At 37.0% G+C, this 20,355-nt stretch overlaps 1 protein-coding gene across 2 annotated transcripts in view; it reads right to left on the bottom strand.

The window, feature by feature from the left end:
- COBL (cordon-bleu WH2 repeat protein) overlaps nt 1–20,355 on the bottom strand; it is a 114,339-nt gene that overhangs the window by 24,800 nt on the left and 69,184 nt on the right. For both annotated transcript variants that reach the window (XM_066185575.1, XM_066185585.1), the window contains one exon: nt 6,054–6,248. In XM_066185575.1, coding sequence (XP_066041672.1) covers nt 6,054–6,248 — 195 coding nt within the window. The remainder of the gene's footprint in view (nt 1–6,053; nt 6,249–20,355) is intronic.

Genomic DNA, 20,355 nt, shown 5'->3' with positions numbered 1-20,355 from the left:
GTCCAAGAAAACTTGTAAGGAAAAAAGGCTGTTATCCACACAAACACAGGTTCTTCCAAAAGACATGGCAGTTTTTCAGAGGGAAAGCCAGATGCAGGAGTACTATTATTTGAAATATCAGATTTATTAGAAATACCCAGGGACAAAGCAGATTCAAGACTCACAGGGCACACAGACAGAGAGCTCTACTGGAGGCATCCATACTGACACAGATGTACATGCCAAGAACTTACTCTACACTGTTCCACAGGATGTGTGTTCATGGCTTTAAGGCTTAATTTGCAGCCACAGGGAAATATGTCATTTTGAAAAACTGAGGAGAACAGTAACGGTGTGATTTCACATCAATCAAGATTATCCTTGCAGCCAGAAAACCACAAATCCGTGGCATTAGACTGTAAAGAAGCAAGGTGGATGAGTGGTTATCACTTTGTGCAAACATGTATGAAAGATAACTGTGCAAAAAACCCTGCTGTGCTGGGGGGACATTAGTAGAAGAAATGCTTGCTTTGCTCAGATTTTTGTATTAACAACCTCAATCTAAACTCCTTTTGCGACAGAAGGTGGCACACTGAAAAATAATATGATATTAAAATCACAGTGGCCAGATACTGAGTTGCTGAGCAACCAGACGTAGCTTCTGACATCTTAAAAGTTCAGAAAACATCAAGCTCCAAAATCAGCTTCCTAATTATGGACAGCTGAGCTAACAATTTCTAAAAATCTTGGCCACTGTTTTAAAATACGTCTTACTTTTAACGAAGATTATGAGTCACAGTTCCAAGTAGCTTCCAAGTCCATACCTGGAGCATACACACATACACATGGGAAATTTAAGAACTGAAAATTCAGGGACTGACTCTAAAAATTTGGATGAGTCTACAGTTTAGTAACAAATTGAAAAAAAAATTAGTATGTCAATTATGATTTCAACATTAGTCATACATTTCCTTTACTGCCTCTCCTTTATTTTTACTGCTTGAAGATTATTCTGTGGTTCTTGCTGGCAGTATGAATTCCAGGTATGTTTTCACTATGTGCTGTGCTCATTTGCAGTGTCATTTCAAGTGTTTCAGAGCTGTCTGTAGATGGGTACAAATTCAGTGGCCACCAGAAAGGACATTTCACTGGAGTATTTTGCCTCCTTGCTAATATGCTCAACCAAACAGGGAGCACCTAAGGTTTCATTCCCTGGGTATTCTATTTATATTGGTTTACATATAAAAGGACAGTAAATAGTACTGTAACACGAATTCTGCTGTGAGAAAAGCAACCCTACCAAAAGCCTGAAAATGCTGCTAAATGGACAAGATGCCTAACCCACGGTTCTGCCAGCTTTGCAGCACTCCTGTCACTGACTGTCAGCAGAATCATCACTCTTTCATGTGCAATGTGCACTGGCAGGGTACTTTGCAGGAGGCTGCTATGTCCAACAGGAGAAGGAAAGAAAAGGGAAAGGGAAAGGGAAAGGGAAAGGGAAAGGGAAAGGGAAAGGGAAAGGGAAAGGGAAAGGGAAAGGGAAAGACCAGCCTATTTGGTGCTCAGTATAAGAGATTACTGAAAATATCTACATAAGACATTTGGAAAATTTTAGTGCATCTTATTTTCTCCAGGAAAGATATGAAAATCTCATTTACATTTGTTCACATTATAATGATTTTCTTAAACCAAACTTCTCATTTAGGCATAGAACTGGTTTAGTTTAACTAAAGACTATAATGGGAAAGAAAACTGCCAGAAATTATGAGAATAAGCCTGCGGGGTTTTTTGGCTCTCTTGCCTTTTTGTTCAGGTGAGTAAGACTCTTCAATGAATAAGTTATTATTGGTGAGAAAATATCAGCCTTGATCAGACACTGGGTGCAAGTACTCTGCTCTAAAATATGGTCTTGGTCAATAATTCAGAGTCATCAACCATCCTCAGTAACCCAACTTTGAGATCTAAATGGAGAAGAGGAATGTAAGAAGCAGGGCAAAAACCCACAGTATGCAATATACCTTAGTTCGTCTATAGCAACATACAGGAGACTACAAAAACATGTAAATAAACCTAAAAATTGTGCTGGCATGTAATACAACCTTCTAAAAGTGTGAGTCTAGGTCTTCACCTGCACTAAAAACATCAATATATTTTTTTATTTAAGCCCACCGCCTTGCCATATAGCAACTAAAATTAAAGTCTGTGACACAAATGGTAGAATACTGTATCTGGTATATCATTCTATTGTTCTACTAGTACAGGAATTTGAGTGGTTAGTAAAAAAATCCCTGATGCCTCCTGTTACATTTATAGTGCGTCTGTTCTGAAATCAGTGGCAGCTGAAATAACACACAGCTCTTTTATCACAGTCTACAAGTTGCATTTCTGACATTTGAAGTTGCTACCAGAGCTTTTATACTCATGAAAGCACTGAAGAGTCCTCATCTAACTCTATGCTGTCTCCAAAACATCCCATGAACTTCTTCTGAATAAACCATCGCATTTTACAGACAACATTCTTGAAGGAAAGCCCAAGGTCAACTTTATCATATCCCACACTCCAGTTTCTGTATTTCCCCATACATGTTAAAAAACAAAAAAAGTAATGATTCCCATGAACTATTGTGCCAGTGCACAATACTCTTGACTTCCTAGAGACTCAAATAACTCAACTTCATAGTTCTTTCAGGTTCTTCCAAAAGGATATTTTTTCCAAGAAAAACACACTTCTTTTACACATTTCTTTTAGGGAGAGAGCACTGAGTAAGTCCCTAAGGAGATGCATGTAATTCTGTCAGATTTCATGTGTGGCTTTTCTCTGTGTACTCTGCCTACAAGGTCATACTCATACAGATCTTCTCTTATATTTTGTCAACATGGTGCATGCTTTTTTGGGGTTGGGGGGCAGAAATTCTTCTAACACATATTCTGTACTGCTGTGACAGACAACAGAGATTGCCAGAGTGTTCAGTTTTAACTCACCCCTACATTTTTCTGCTCTCCTCTTTGGACTGTGTGGGTTCTGTGTTGCAACTTAAGAAAGGAGAGGACCTCCTTGCTTCATAAGCATCAAATCTCCTGGATTTTGTCCTGGAATTGTTATATACCCTAGCCTTTTGAAGATTATTTTTTCAAGTGACTTCTCATTATTCTAAATAGCATCATATGGAAGATGTTTAAGATAAACAGGGGTTAAGTCTCCAGAGAAGAAATGTGTACACTCCTTTCTTTAACTCTGCATTCCTTTGCAACCTACTTAGTGCATGTTCAGCACACTCTGAACAGACACAAATATTTTCTAGGGTAGATTTGGAACAGTTACAGAGGGAATACTACCTTTAAACAGACATAGAAAAACAATGTTGTTGCACGAAAAAGTAAATAAATAAATACTGTAATAAATAAGTAAATACTGCAGGGACCTTATCCACAAGGAGATAAATTATCCTAAACCCTACAGGAACAAAAGCTGTAAGATTGTAAAATTACACTGCAATAAGTCACACACGCAGAAAAGTAAGTGGATAAAATCTAAATGGACAGCATAAACTAAAACACCCCAGTCTTCATACACATGGAAGTTTCTGTTTGGGACCACTAGGCAGGGAGATGAGAGATACATCACCTTAAAGAATCATCTATGCCTGGAACATAACAATGGGTTAAAAATAACAGGGTGACTGGGTTGGAAAGTTACAGGTGTTCATAACAGCTACAGGACTTCATTTCCTACACAATTTTATGGAACTAGACAGCTAGAAAAGAAAAAGCCTTCCTAAAGTTCAGAACACCACCTTTTCATTTTCTATTAGTGTGCTAGCTTCACTGGAAATAAACATGTTCCCCTTTTGCACGATCTTCCTGTTAGTAACAGTTGCACATAAATAAAGCTTTCTAAACAAACATCTTATCTTTTTATGGAAGGAAGTCCATTAATAAGGAATTGACGTCCTTCCTTGAAAAAAAAGATCAGTGTTAATTCCTTCCCATAAACTAAAGAAATAAACTTACACTCTGAGATTTTTTACTCTATTTTCACAGCAAACTGGCTTGTCTGCACATAGATATAATGGAACTGTCTGGGTTTTCTTATAAACAATATCTCCATTGCTACTTTGCCCCATAATACTGAATAATTAATTTCTCCCCTCAGTTTTCGCTTGCTTCATGGAGCTTGTGCTTTTTTTTCAATTCTACTCCATTCCTGTTAAAAGTACATGGCAGCCTTTGAGCAACATTCAGCCTGGGAGCTTCAGAAACATACCATAACTTTCTAACATTTTCATCTATGCTATCATTTCCAGAAAGATGTCCTTTACTCAACGAATGCAGCCAAATATACTCTAGCACCTCTACTGTCATCTTCATTCTCTTTGTCACACAAGACATTTCTTTTGCCCAAAAAGAACTTTGGTATGGGAAATCCTCTGACACAACCTTCATCTGCTCCCTTTCTTCAACATAACTTTTCCTTCAGACTAAGAGAATTCAAAGTTTTGATACTGTACTGTATACTACTTGCCAAAAATAAAAGATAGACTTTTCTACCAATGGCTTCAGAAAACCAGCATTTTAACCTATCTGCAACAATGCTGAAAATAGAAATGTCAGTATGTTTAAGGAGAGTTTAGATTTGCAGTGTTATTGTACATCCAATTTAGAATCTCAGTGCCATACTGCAGGGAGATCAGCCAAAGAGAATGGCAGAATAATGTAGTCTCTGATTACCATACTTGTATAAACTTAGGAGTTACAATGCCATAGTATTTTTGTACGAAAAGATCTACTTATCTTATACACATTAGCTTTGGGGGACACAAGAAACCTCATATTTACATTGGAATTTCCAAAGGAAATTTTAAGGAAAAAAGTGCACAAGTGTTGCTAGAAAAATGCTGTTATTTCTCTTCAGCTGTGTCTATAAATGAGTGCTATTTCAAAGGCATCTATTCCAATTTTGAAAGACTACTCTATTCCAGCAATCACACTTAGATAACCTAAGAACGGGAAAATAAAAATAAGCAATCCTTTACCAAGAGTGTGCATCAACTTTTCTTACAGAATGCTTCACTTGAGAAGTGTTTAACGTATGTCTTAATGCAGATAAATAAGAGAGTGACAAGGAGTGAGATTGAGCACCAGGCTCCTGCTCCTCTTTCTCTATAGTGAACTCAAGGATCCCTTTCTGACTCCATTTTGCACTAGGACAATTTGCTTTCCAAAGATCAGTCTGCTGTAGAGGTGACAAGTCCTAAGCAGGTAAGAGTCAGTCCACATTACACAAGCTCTGGTGATATTGGTTCTTTGCACTTTTCTTTGGCATCCATATATAACTTTACATGCTGATTTCTACAGTTTACATTTAGACCATAATACTATTGCTAGTGGAACCAGGAGACTTCATGTGCTTGTGCATGTTTAGTAACACACACCTGAATTTCATTACAAAAGCAAGAGCTACTCCCTCTTCCCTTAGCTCTATGCTTTTCAAAGAAAGGTTTCCCCCCATTTCTGTTTAATTCTCAATAATGTACTGCAGAACAGTGACCTTTTATAAAAGCAAAACCAGAGCACTGCTTTAAAAGGTCACATGGCACAACTCAGAAAACAGAGCAGATATTCTGGTATCCCACGGCAGCACAGGAAACAGGGACACAGGTGATAGCCTGACAAGTATGTGGACAAAACAGTACGCTGAAGGTTTTTGTCTCCCCTTAGAACCTTCACCTGTTCTCCAGGACTGCCCTGGTCAGTAAGGATAACTTATGCAACTTCCAGCTTTTCTGCCTTACTTTTTCTTTACCCTTCTTCTTTTAGCATATTGCTTCACAAAACTTTTCTGATTTAAAATGATTCTTGACAGGGCAGAAAGCTTGAGGCAGTCTCAACAGAGCTCAGTAAATGTGTACCAAAAACTAAGACTTTTGGTAATTTTATCTTGTAAGAGATGGAGTTTTGCTCAGCTGTAGCTAACGGCTAACAAAAATACCTGTGAATGGCTCTAGGAATGCTGAATGAATGGATGGTACCTAGCACACCAGACAAAGGAGCACATACAGTGGTGTCACTGTTACCTGTGCTGCTGTCCTCTCCTCTCCCCGCACCTCCGCGTTGGGCAATACTGGTGCTGCAACTGGTGGAGGAGGCGCTCGGCGCTTTTTCACTTCTGGGTTTGCTGTCATTCCAGAGATGTTACCAAGGGACAGTGATGAACCCAGGCTACTGGAACGAGAATTCACTGAAGGAGAATTTGGTGCTGTGGAAAAACCCTGTAAATGGATTAACATCTTGGATTAACATCACTCCTTAAAAACATTGGGACAGAAAGAAGAAAAACAAGACACATCTGGTTACCGTTTAAACAATGATATGAATAATCATGTATGTTCCTTTGCCAAACTTGCTGAATTGCAAACTCCAACTTTTGGAAACTTCCAAAGGTCAACTGGAACAAAGCTTACAGGCAGCATTAATAAGACAGGAGGCACGATAAGCACCTACTGCGGTTTAACAGTAGTATTGATGGGAACACTGCTGCTGCTTGCTATTAAAAATATAAGGTTCACATCAAGACACATAATTACAGTTATCCAAATGCATTTGTGGTTGCATTTAAATTATGAGTGTTACACATTTCTGGAAGCAAGAGTTACTCTTAAATGAGAACACTGTATTAATAAAATGCTGACAGTGTCTCAGGCTTGTCTATTTTGTTATCAATCTGCCTGATTTACCTGAGTCTTCCCCATGGATTTACGTAAGAGAAATTCTGCTACCTATAAACTATTTCCAATTTACATGCACAATCAAGCATAATCACTTACAACTTACAGAGAACAACCATTTAATTCAGTGAAAAGAAGTCCTACTGACAGGCACCACTGCAGTCTAACAAGCCCAGATTAAAGGAGAAACAGAAAACTACTTCAGTAATTCCTCACTGTTAAAAATTACTTAGTTCTCATTGAAAACTTAATAAAATCAACATAAAAGGTTTAAGGGATTTCAAAATCTTAATACATTTTTATATTAATATAAAAACAGAAACAAATGCAGACACATAGTAACTAATAAACAAATATGAAAGATTAGAACTAGGACTCCTTGAAAATGCACATTTTAGATTTTACTTTTAGATTCAATACTTCTTTTTTTTACTCTTTTTTATGCTAACAAAAATCTTGCAAAATCTTTTTCCCTCAAAATCTGAGTCACCTTCTGCTTTTTTTAATTAAGACAACCTTACATATTAAATTGAAGATTTTACTTCTTAATTAAGTTATTTGACTGTAACTTCTTCCCAGAAATATCTTCTGTGGAATCACCACCGATACCACTTCATCATGACCTGGAGCTGAACAGCTCTTCTGGAAACGCAGGCTGATGAGCATGGTTGATAATGCTGTTCTTATCACAACAGAACATGCTACCACAATTGCAAAACTCTCCCATCGAGGACATAAAGCTCTCTGGTGGAATTTTGTCCAAAACCACAGAATACATACTGGCAGGAAACTTAAAGGCCACCCCAAATGCCATTACCAAAAAAAAAAAAAAAAAAAGAAGACAATTTCTTTCCACAAATGCCAAATGCAAGCTTAGGTAAAAGTCAAAATACACAGGGCAGCAAGAAGCTTAAAAACACTATTCATTTAGTTTTAGGACCATTGAGGAAGCACCGATAAAGCATAAAGAGCTGAAAAATAGAGCAATACAAAAATATATATAAAGCAGACTTCTTTACTGCTTGGTAGAGTTCCACATTCTGTAGATTCCTGTGAGAACAACTGAGATGCAAACAGATTTGTGCCTTGTCCTGCATTTACTGTGTGTGTGATACCAATTACTGATCCAAATGCTTTTGTCAACTTTTGTGTTGCACACTGCACAGGACACTTCATCTTGAAATAATGCATTTAGCACAAGTGGAGTATGACACCAGTCTTCTCTGACGGAAAGCAGTGTTTGCCGCATCTTTTTCATCACCAATTTCTCTGAACTGAATGGCATCGATAGGATCTTTACCCTTCCAGGAAATGAAGAAAAAAGCTTGAAGTAGAGGTGTTGTTTAAAAGATTAGGTATAATCTTATAAAGAAGTAGTCTTGTCTTGGCCCTGTATCTTGGCCAGTGAAAAAAATAATGATCTCATCTATAAGCTAAAAGTTTTAAGTCATTAACAGTGCATACTGTGCAAGGTCCTATAAAATAAGGTTTGTTTACTCCTACAGAAATGATGGGTTCACTGAGTGAAATACAAAGTAGTTTCTTCTTTCCACACATTTACAAAACAACTGTAAGAAACAATTTCAAAGTGGATTCTGCAGCCATGCTTTGACTCTATTAATTCTTTAGCCCTCTAGATAAAAGGGTGGAGAAATTTTAGACAAAGATGTATGAAAATAGTAAAAGAACCCTAAGACCTCCCTCCTAGCTCTACAAATACAGAATACTGGTAAGATAATAGGCCATAACCAGTTTAAAATGAATATTCAATTTTATTTCAAGACCTTGTGGCTGAAGAGCTATCAGAATCCTTATCCAAGCTACAGGTCATTGGGAAGGAATACAGTGGTGAACAACTAAACAGTTTAAAGCCAGTTTGTTCTGTTTTTAAGCTTGGATTTCCTAACAGAAGATACAGGAGGTAAAAAGGTAATACTTCCATGACACTCTAAGTAGTTTTTATTAAAAAGACTTGAATGACAGAAAAAAACCCCAACCTTGCAAATTCACCTATGTTTTCTTTTCCAAGTTCAACCTTTGCATCAAGCCCATTACTCCCTTACTGAGCATTTCAAGAAAATTTGCTCTAAAACAAAAACTCGCCACAGCTTCCAGGAGAACAGAATGGGGACAGTTTTGAACTAGTTTTGAAAGCCCTCTCATGCAGCAAGCAGAGCTTTGCCTAACTGGAGGCAAACATTCAAATTGTCCCATGTGTGTAGTAATTTTCATTAGCTTTAAGAGAAAAAAAAAACCAACCCTGGACAAAAAAACACTGACAAAAGTGATTTTGTCATGACTCGTCTTTTGTTGCAAAACTAAAACAGAGAGACAACACCTAACCCAGCTTTTATATTTTATGGTGGGTTACATGCAATGCAGTTTCCTTCCAAATCACGGGATTTTGGAGGTTTGTTTTTCAGGCAGTTTAGCAAGGCAACTTTTAAGAGCATACAACATTAATCAAGCAAAAGTGCAAAGACATGATATCTACATGCCAAATACTCCAACCATCTCTCATTTCTTGTTTTTCTAATTTTGTTATCAAAGAACTGATCGAATTACTCAAATCACAGCAGTGTAAGTGGGGAAAGCCAAGCCCAGGAATTGAAGCCAATGTTGCTGGCTAAAAAAAGTCGGCCCTTATCCTCTGTTCCATTTGACAAACAGGTTAGCATGAAACTCTGCTGAGAATCCAAATCAGTTCATACAATCCATGTGTTTCATAAGGAAAAAAAAAAATTAAAAAAAAGAAAAAAAGGAGAAAAATAAATTAATGAAAGAAAATTAATGGAAACTAATTATATAAAGAGCTTTCAAAAATGTTTTTCAACTTGCAAAATCACAGTCTTTGTTAAGCCACTAGTGTTCAAGTACTTTGCTACCAGTTCAAACAGCAATTAATTAATTAACAGCAAACTAGCAAGAAAAGGAAACAGTTTGGTATGGTGTTGTTTTTTCCCCCTGAATTAAAGCAAATCCCATACAAAATCAGATAGACCAGCATAGGTCAACAGTCAGGTTAGACACTAGCTTAGCATAGGTTTGGAATATGTACTGAAGCACAACCATGATTTAGAGTCCATTTCAATTCCAGTAGATATTGGAACGAGGCAAGAATCAACTGCTGTACCAACCTATGGTGCCATCACGTGTCATCATCATTTCATGTTAAACTTGCCAGCTAGTTTTTTTCCCTCTCATTAAATTTCTGAAATCCAAAGAACTTCCTGGTTTTTTCCCTAATGTACCAGGTGTTTTCTTTGGGGTTCAGCAATTTAATTTTAAGATTTTTTTTCCTACTAGTTCTTCTGATTGAAATTTAGCTATCAAAGACATTTCTGAAGGGCAAATAGGGACTGCTAAAACCACAGAAATACAAAGGCTAAGAGTAACCCGGTGAGGTATGCATACCACTCTCATTTCAGAAGACACCAAGCAGTCAGCCTTCTACGAGACTTCTAAAGTCCCACAGCCTGCTGAACTCAACACAAAACGGATCAAGAGCCTAAAGCAGAGGCCAGTCTGAGTTTCAAGGTCATCAACCTAGAATGCAATTGTAAAATACCTTTTTCAAACTACCTCCTTCTCAAGAAGAAACAGAAGTTCTGGTATCTTATGGATCCCTTGAAAATTTTAAGATTTTAAAGTTATATATTTTATATAAATAAAGGTAAGAGTAATCTAATAAAAATATAACTGTACTGCTGTGAGAATTCCGCTTTACAAAAACAGATGTGTATAAAAATGGAAATCAGATTACGATTGTTTTTAAAAGATGTACCTCATATATAAGTTTTTTACCCAAAGCCCTGTTATTAGCATTTCCTTGACTTTCCGATGACACTTGGTGGCATTTAAAGGTCAGCAAGGAAGAGGCTGCAGATTGCCTGTGAGAGTGATTAGACTTCCCGTTCCCTGTTCACACCGGTCAATAAAAATTTTTCAAAATGTCAAGTTCTTTTCTTGCGAGGTTGCTACAGACAAACCTTTCTTCCGCAGCTCTTTGCCAAAACTCACATAATTTGAGCTCCCAGTCTTGTTATGAAACTTCCTTCTCAGAAGTTTTTAAATCAGAAGTAATCAATTCAGCTGTTTTTAAGCACCCAAAGTACCAGATGTATTAACAAAAAAGTAAGGGCTTTATTTTTTCAAAACAGAGACAAAAAATAAAAGTATCATAAAAGATATAATTTTTTTTGCAAGTCTACTGTGGGTAAAAATGAAAGGTAAGATTTACAGTGGGCAAACAAATCCATCTATTCAGTGACAGCAGGAATATTTATGCCTGTTAGACATTTAAACTCCATTAATGCAAACTTTCATTGATTAGCTGAATGATACCACAACTGATTACAACTGGCCACATAAAATTCCAGACAAGGTTATGTCAGACACACTGCACAAAGTGAACTTAGAGGCTGATTTCCCTGACATGACACTGATATTACTTACACTAAATTTGCACTAAAATTGACAACAGAGAAACGGAATTAATCCAAGCTCCTGCTTCAAAACTAAAGCATTAAACTGCAGTCATAGGATTGCTGGGAGACACAGTTAAGAAAACCAAACAAAACAAAACAAAAAACCTGTGACTACTCAGATTTTCCTTTCTAACCAGCTACACTGAATAGTTTATTTTTTTGTACTCCCTGAAGCATTTGTGCTGACAGTCTGCAGTCAGAAGGAAAAAAAAATTAACCTTTTCCTATTCTGAACTGAAAAAAAAAAAAAAAAAAAAGCATTTTAATGCAATTTACTTTATGCCGCTTTATTATCTTGCTGCATTTTGCTGTTGGTAGAAAATTATCTAGTCATACATCACAATAAAGTAAGAGAAGCAACTATTTTGTTCCCACAACAGCTATTTACACAGGCTGTACTGTGTTGATTTTATATACCTGGCAAGTAGACTCTCAAGTTCTTACTGTAAAAGTTTTCAATAATACTTTGAAATGTGTACAACTAGCGCTACCTTACACTGGTATGAGTCTATCAGAGCATCTAGATAGCAGTTCCAGATCTTGTGGTCAGGGCCCATTTGGTAGACACCAGAACTTACACAGCCATAACCAGAGATGTCTGAGAACATTCTGTCCCCTGTGCCCCTGCCAGTTCTCCCTCAACGTGACTGACCACATTCCTCTTGGTTTAGTACAGAGTTTTTAGATCAGAAATCCTAGCAGTGCCAGGTGCAAGGCAGTCACCTCCCATACAAAATCATCGGTTTTATCTCCTAGTGCTAAAGTGACCAATAGGCCAATCTGTCACTGCAGAGGTTACTAAAATCTTCCTATGACACAGGTCCCCACCATCTGCAACTGGGCTGTTTTTCTTCTTAATTGTCTTTATCATTAATTTTTTCCTTGTACTTCAACCATAACTTCCTTTCCTAGATGCTTATCTGATTACTTCTCATCTTCATTTAGGTAAGCTCACGTGATAGAAAGTGTCTTCACAGCTAAGAGTCCAGCCGTGGTTTCCAGCTCCAACTGATTTATGTTTACTTTGCAACTCCTGTGACATCCAAATCCTTTTCCAGTAGAAAAGCTGAAAGAACAACCACCCAAGGAAAGGAACTAGAAAAATGAAAGCCTCGAGGCAAAAGGTTTTCCAAAACACACCAAGGGGCCTAGATTCACTGTGAATTTCTCAGTAGGGAACAAGTATGGGTATTATCTCTGTCCCTTTCCACTACACTGAGGACAACAAGTGTGCGAAACCAGAGAGAACTTCCAAGAACCTTCTTTAGTTTTTGTTATACTTCTTGTGCCTCATATATATAAAATAAATGAAGCAATATCCAAAACTCATTTTCTATTTGAAAATCACATGGACACTGCAAGAATATGGCAAAACCCACAAGTAAGAATTCACACATAAACTGCTTACTTTCCTTTGATGAACTGACAAATGTTGTATTTTGAAGTTTAGGAATATAAACATTTTACTCAAATCATTAGGAGGTTAGAAAATATGGATTGGGAATACATGAATTCCACCTAAACATGTCTGTAAACACTTGCAAATATAAAGAAACAGATGCAATATCACCCACTACTACCACCTCCCTCAGTATTCTCCAGTCTGAGATCACAAATTTAATCTGACTTCTCCAAAACTAAAGAAAGTACCACAGCACATATAAAGCAGTAGAACACAAGTCTAAGAATGTATATTAATCAAGCAACTCAGAGACTGTCAAGTCAGTTGTATTTTTTCAAGATTTTATGACAGATCAATGCTTTGAGAACTCCTCAATGCTTTGAGAATTGAAGCTTTTAAATCACTTCTTTTGGTTTAAAATTCACTGTATTTCCTCCAAACAAATTCTGTTTCCTGTTTTATTTTTTAAATTTTCTCAAGTCAGGATACTTGTCATGCATAAGAAAACCTTTGTCTATTATTGCTACCCAAATTCATTCATGTCAGTCTGAAGAAGTCAATCTTCAAGATTGTCAAGAGAAAGGGACACAATATTTTTTCCATTGCAGCAATAGATGCAGAAAAGGGATGACAAGCTAACTTGATTTACATTTTTGCCTTTGCATCACATCTTCGGTAAGTGACAGTGTGTTTCAAAAAAAAATTTTTTTTTTTTTAAAGTAGCATCCCAACAAAAAATAATCCTTCTTAGCAGAAGAGGGTAGCCATGTCTCAACAACTCAGAAGCTGGGAGCAGAATGCTGCCTGGTACTAATGGGGAGACCCAATTGTATAAATGGCTGTTTGGAAGCCACAAACATATAAATGCTTTGTGACCTCTCCCATCAGTCTGGACACTGAACTCATTGCTGCAACCAGCAAGCTTGTATCCTGTGGACCTTGTGAGTCACAGCTGAGGAACTTGTTAAAAAGAAGAGAAACATAATTTCTTTGATTCAGAGCTGTTAGCATTGACAAGTCACTCTCAACTGATGTACTGAAAACACACTTGCTGCAAATTTTCGTAATGCATAATTGATTTAATTTCTGTCACTGTGTGTTCTGTGAAGAAGTAAAAAATTATTTTGCTGAAATACGAAGATATTTAGCCATAAATGAAAGAAACTTAGGCTGCTAAACAATTTTTTTTGAACAAATGTGATCAGCAAAGCAAGGAATGGTATGTTTGAAACAGCAAATCTCAGCTCAAGATCACACAAACCGACATATTTTGCACTTAATATTCCACTATTCTCCAGATTCTGCATTTACAAAAATGCAGCTAAAGATAGTGAGACACCAAATTATTGGGGGATACTTCAACACGGGTATAAATCCAATGACATCCATGAAACAGCCATGGGCTTCAGCATGTGTCCATCATAGGTATCTTTGTAAAAAGATTTCCTAAAGCTAGCATGCGCTTCAAAAGACGAGACAAGTGTGTCCAGTTCCCTAAAATGCCACTTTATAGTGCCATATATGTTACAGAGAAAACACGAACATATATGCTCAAGCTACCAAAACATGCCAACCTCCTTTCTGCCCTTATGGTGCTCTGCAGTGGAGACCATCAGGCTGAGTGACAGCACACAAAGCACGTGGGTTCTTTTTCAACTTTCTGCATGTGAGACGTATTTTAAAAATCCCTAAAATGCAAATACTTTTGCTTTTGTTCTGTGCACCTAAACCCTGGTGAGAAAAAAAAAATTCACGGCATGGAAAACATTTTGGAACCAAATATTCTTATGCTCCTTGGCAGTTTAAAGGAAACATTGCCACCCATCACTCAGGTCGGAGGTAGGGAGTGCAGGCTGCAGGCACAATCTGAAGTGAATTCCAAAATCAAGCTGAACTGAGCATGACAGTCTGGGATGCCACCAGAAGCTTAGGGTAAGGTTTGTTTGCATTCCTTACAAGTGTAAAATTATTTATCTTGACTTTCAGAACTGTGTGGACAACTTAGTGTCTCATTTGATAGAATGTTCTCTCTTTTTCTTTTCCTTCTTTCTTTTAATATCATTTTGGGAAAATACCAAAATCTATTTACATCTAAAATGCACCCTCTCAGGGCTGATTTACATCTTTCTGGCTAGACTGCTAAAAACTTATCTTCCACAAGTCCAACACTTTTTGTCACAATGCACTGTCACAATATGTCAGCCTATAAAAAACCACCATATTTTGAAAATATATTTTTTGTAACTGTCAAAAATACCAGTATGTAAAGCCACTACGGGAAGAAATAATAATTTCAAAAGATTCCCAGAAAGGAATACCCAATAAAAGATAGAAAGCCAGCAAATTCAGCTACTCACTTAACTTTTTTTTTGATAGCTACATGCTTGTAATGAGAGATGTGCAGGGAATTATAAAAGAATTGGTGAATCATAAAAGGAAATAAGAAAAAATGTGGAAAACATTACAAGTCTCCGGGTATTTGTCCAAGTGGAATAAAAGCAGACGTGAAAGAAGTAAGAAAGAACACATGAAGTGAGGATGGGAACAAAAACAGTTTTTGTGGCAAAAAATGAAGTGAACATTTAATGAAATTTGACCAGAAAGTAAGTCCTTGAAGAAATTCAGAGATGAAAGTCTGGAAAAGGAGAGTAGCATAGCAAAAAGCAGAAGAATTCAGCGAATGCGTTGATAAGAATACTGCCTTATATCCTGGGGAAGGAACAATGAACTAAGGAGGCTGTGCAAGACAGAAATCATATTTTGTAAGAAAAGTCCATGACTGTCCATATGCTGGCCCAAAAAGATGGTGATGTTCATGTTCATTTGTCATGAAGGCAGTGGGGGAAAAGCCAAATGAACAGAACTCAAACCAGGAAAGGTTTAGTTCTGAAAGAGAAAGGGATTGATATATATATATACACACACATATTTATGAATGTGTGATAAGTATTTCTTTGGTAGGGATTTAATGCATAGTAAGACATGGAAATGAGGCAGAGAGGAAGAAAATAACGAAAAGAACCATTTTGAAATCTACGAAGAAAGGTCCAAAAGCCAAAGACAGACTCAAATAGAAAAACACATTTTAAAGGAACCTGAATAAAGAATTACAGAGGAAAATTCACATGAACTCCAAAATTCAATTCAATCCCAGTATAGAAAGAAGATAGGAAAATATTAAGCCGGAAAGAAAACAGGGAAGAACATTAGAAAAGAGACTATTTACACTTTGTCTTGGAAGGGCATTAGCAGATAGAGTGAGAGCAATCTTGGAAGACCGAGGATGGAAAAAGCCACATTTTTGTAAGCTTGAAAAAGTTGGTTTCTCCTTTCACTCATACTTTTGCACTACATGAAAATAGATTAGCTCAATCTAGTAGTGTTGAACAACCAAGCCAAAAATCGAAATCTGTCTTCACTAATGGTCTGGCAACAGACTTCAGGAAACAGGGAGTTCAAAAGGTCAAAGACTGTCAACAGAAAAAAAAAAAAAAAGACATTTTTCCACTGGTGTTTAGCATTCATCAATCATAAATAATCACAAAATGGATCAGAAGTCTTGAGCAAAATGAATTCATCATTGCAATATGAATTGATTTTCTCCAGAATTATTAATTTTTTCAAATCAATCAGCCAATGTTTTTAGTTCATGGAAGACAGGAGTTGTTACATCTGCAATATATGTCCTCCTGAAATTCAAAATATTTTAAAAACTATTGCAGAAGAAGTTCTTCTCTGCAAATTCTTTTAACATATAGAAACTATTAAACCACTAGAGGTGACCCTCTTCAATATATTTTCATTGTAGATATGCCAATTTATACTGGAGGAGGAGATGGAAACTTTACATAAAACATACAATTTAAAAAATATCTGCTTTAATGTCTGCATAGTCAATTTTTATGGCGACCAGAATTATGAATGGAATAGTTCCTGGCATGAGGTTTTTGGGTGTGTATTTGTTTGGTTTTGGAGAAATAATTTCTGGGTTTCACTGAAAGTATTTTTATTTAACTTAAATTAGAAAGTGTTTTCTCCACATTTTAATGAAAGTGTTGTCCTTACGCAAGTTTTCCAGAGGCAAGAAACATGAATGATCAATTCTCAAAAACTTTCAGTGTCTGCTGAAATTCTGACACATGAGACTACTGTCCTCTGAAAATCTCTACTTATTATAGCTGTTGATGAATGAAGAAAATCTTCTTAGATTCAAAGACAATTTTTCACCAAGATCTGCAGAATTTCTCTGAAGTCAAAGGTGTTGCTCTGATCTATTCAGGCTCAGGGATCTGGCTTCCAGCTCCAGTCCCTATAATTCAATTCTGACACAAATACTTTATTAACTCTGAATGCATTCCTTCAACAACTTTTCCCTTTAAAGCATGTGCTGACTGTAGGTGGTTAGCTAGAGGGAGACAAATACAATCATCCAACTGTCAAAGCAAATTTTCAAAAAGGAAACTTTACACTTAGTAATGACAAAACACTGTCAAAGGTGTTACTGAAAAACAATATAACCTCTGAAGACTTTAAAACTTAAATTAGAAGAACAAATAAGCTTTTGAACTTTAAAATTAGTGCAAATCTTGAAACAAATACTAATTACAGAGTCACTGAGATGATTCTAGCAACATGAATCAGAAGTCTGCAGCAAGGAATTTTAGTTTCAATTAGCTCTTTTAGATGTCTGGATGTGCAGATGTGTGTGTACATAACCTCTGTGCCTACATACGTGGATCCACAAGGGAACACAGGGGTGTACACACACACAGCTTATCACTCCAGTTAGCTCCTCCTGATATCTGCACACGTTTGTGCCTCAGTGCACACATACTTACTACACACTGAGTACAATAAGCTGAGTCTGAAGCCCTAAGGGCTGGCTAAGCAAGCTCCCTAACTCTCTGTATCTTTCAGGAGTTTCATGACAACTTCTGACTGCAAACTACAGCCCTGGTGCAGACCAACACTTCAACGAGATATTACAGCTTTCTGCAGAAGACAGCATCAAAAGACAAACTCACATCGTGCTTCCAGCTCGATGGTCAGGTACTGATGCCAACAAATCACTTTGGATCATAACAGCTGAATATTTAGTCCCAGATCAGCATCAGTGGTCAGGAATAAAGAGAAGGAGTCAGGAGGACATCATGTGAGAGTACAGAGGTGAGGAGAAGGTTTAAAGACAACACTCTCCTGCTGGGCAATGGATAGAGCACATCCAGGTCAGGTGTGGTACACAGCCACCTTCTGTTTCATAACACCTACAGATTGATACCTGCAGAAATTAAGCTTGTCCCATTAAAGGAGGTGACCAATTTGGATAGAAAAATACATATGCTTATACTTTGAAGAAGTCAAGTGAATTAATTTCAGATCTGAAGCTTCCAAGACCATGAAATTCAAATCCAAGCTTCCTCTCCATCCTGAAGGATGCTCCAAAGACTACCCTCTTTGGAGAAAAATCAATACCCTGATGATGCTGGCAAAAATCATGCAAGTTCATCAATTGGGTTCAGAGGAAAAACAGGCTAAGAATAAAGAAGCAGACCCTCCCTTTGAATTTTCTTTGAAGTAATGCTTGAACATTATTTTAATATCCTTGGTCTTCAAGTTTTTTCCTGTTGTGAATATTTTTTGCTATTCTTTCAACTCTAACTTTGTCTAGACCACTCCATCTTCTGAATGAATGTGAAGTGATAATATAGCATACTGCAAAGGGACTGGAAGCACAGATGTGCTGGAGACTAGGCTACTTCAGCCTGTTCCCACTTCATATATACATATATATAAATTAATAATTTTATCTTCATTTGCAGTATACTGTAGCCTGTAAGGTTTCTCCAAGTAAAAAAAAAAAAAAAGAAGAAAAAAAAAAAAAAGTGGTATATCCTTAGGAAACCAGAGCTTGACTTGTGAATGTTTATTATTCCCAAGAAACTAGTTTTCCTACTGTGTACAGCCTTGTTTCTTAGTGAATTTAGTGTGAAATACTAAGAAATCACATCTCTCCAATCTGTTTATTTCCACAGACTGGTGTACTCCAATTCACTGGAGTGAACTCCCCACTGCTCAGTTTTGGCAGAAATTTTCAAGCACAGTCCCAAATTTAACTGACACAGAAGTTAAAAACCTGTTAAATAATACAACATATGCAGACACCTGGACTTCAACTGGCACAATTACAGCTTAACCAGTGCTGGAAATTCTGCTCGCTTGTTGGTATGCACTGCTTCAGATGACAAAGAAAAACCTGTGTTTGCTACAAATTATTGGTTGGTGAAAGCCACTCCCTTCCTTTGCCACTGTTTGCAATTCATCTCCTACAAGACTTAACATGTTCCTTGGGGTTTTCTCCTTCCCCAGTGAGAAAACGTTCTATAAACTAAACAACTTCAAGGGGTTTATCTGCACCAACTGTCCATCAAAAAGGAAGGAAGGTCTTACGTTTTCAGAGATTACAGTGAAAGTGTCAGAAGACTTTTGAACACCTGAAGCAGGACAAGAAGGAACCATTCTAAAATGGGCTAGTGTAGATAATGGCTAGCAGCTCATAAAGGACATGGTCCAAAGCCAATAAAAACCAGCAGGAATCTTCCCATTTGCTCTAGTGAGTTCCGCATTGAGTCTCTAATGGCCAATCTAACTATGATGCTGAAAGAAAATAATATTCTCAACTATGCTGCCACTGTCATTTCTCCAGAAAATCTTTTTCTTCAGTATACTTTCAAGCTCAATGAAAATCGTAACAATGCCAGCCAAGAAAGTATAGCTCTGATTTTTTAAACATAAAATTTGGTCCCAGATATCCATACTTCAATCTCTTCTGTTTAAGAAATGAAGAAAGTAGAGGACTTCTAACAAAACACACATGAACAAGATCCCAACAAAAAGGCAAGGAGTTTTTTTAAAAGCATGATCAAAACAGATTAAAAACCAAAATCCATCGAACCCAATGCATGATCAGATACCCTACACTGATATACAACTAGCTGTGTAACTAACTGGCAAGGGTTTAAAAAACCAAAACACATGATGGTAAACAGCATATGAACATGTCTACAAAGCTAAAAGACTACTACTTTCACCCCTAGCACGATGCTTTCTTTGATGTAGTTTTCAGCCACAGGAAATTAAAAGTAGGACAATATAATAAGTCCACAATCAAAACCAAAAACTTTAAGAAGTCTTAAAGTATTGCCTTTCCACAGACGGAGGATAAAGTAGGCTTTTTTTTCCTTCAAAAAAGTTACACAGGATATATTTTCCCATCTCCCTTTTTTCCCCCCCTTTAGGGTTAGGGGGGAAGAAGGTGTGTGAACTTTGGATAGACAAGTTGCTTTTAATTAAATACTAGTTAATAACTTTGTCTGACCTACAAAACTGCCAGTATTTTTAGTTGATATTGTCTTTCTGACCTGTAACCCTTAAACTAGAACAAGAACCTTGTTTAACATTTGTTAAATTTAGACAGCACCACTATCCACTATTCCCCCCTCCCAGGCTGCTGCACTAATCTCCCATGCCAGCTGCTCAAATGTTTACATCTGAAGGGCTTTCTCTGTTTGTGCAGAAACAGTCTCTGCACAGTATCTCTCATCTGTACGTTTGCCAGAATCAAGGCAAGAAAAGCCTCCCTGCTGGAATTCTTGATTAATAAATAGTCTTAAATGTTTCTTCTTCCCTTCCCCCTTCTGTCAAATCCATTGCCATTAGGTTTTTACAAGGCAAACCTCCACAGTGCCCTTTACTGGCCTGATTC

Source organism: Chamaea fasciata, unplaced genomic scaffold (assembly GCF_029207755.1).
Source record: "Chamaea fasciata isolate MVZ Bird 193981 ecotype frontalis unplaced genomic scaffold, bChaFas1.0.hap1 SCAF_1, whole genome shotgun sequence".
Lineage (NCBI taxonomy): Eukaryota > Metazoa > Chordata > Aves > Passeriformes > Sylviidae > Chamaea > Chamaea fasciata.
This window is presented reverse-complemented; position numbering and strand designations above follow the sequence as displayed.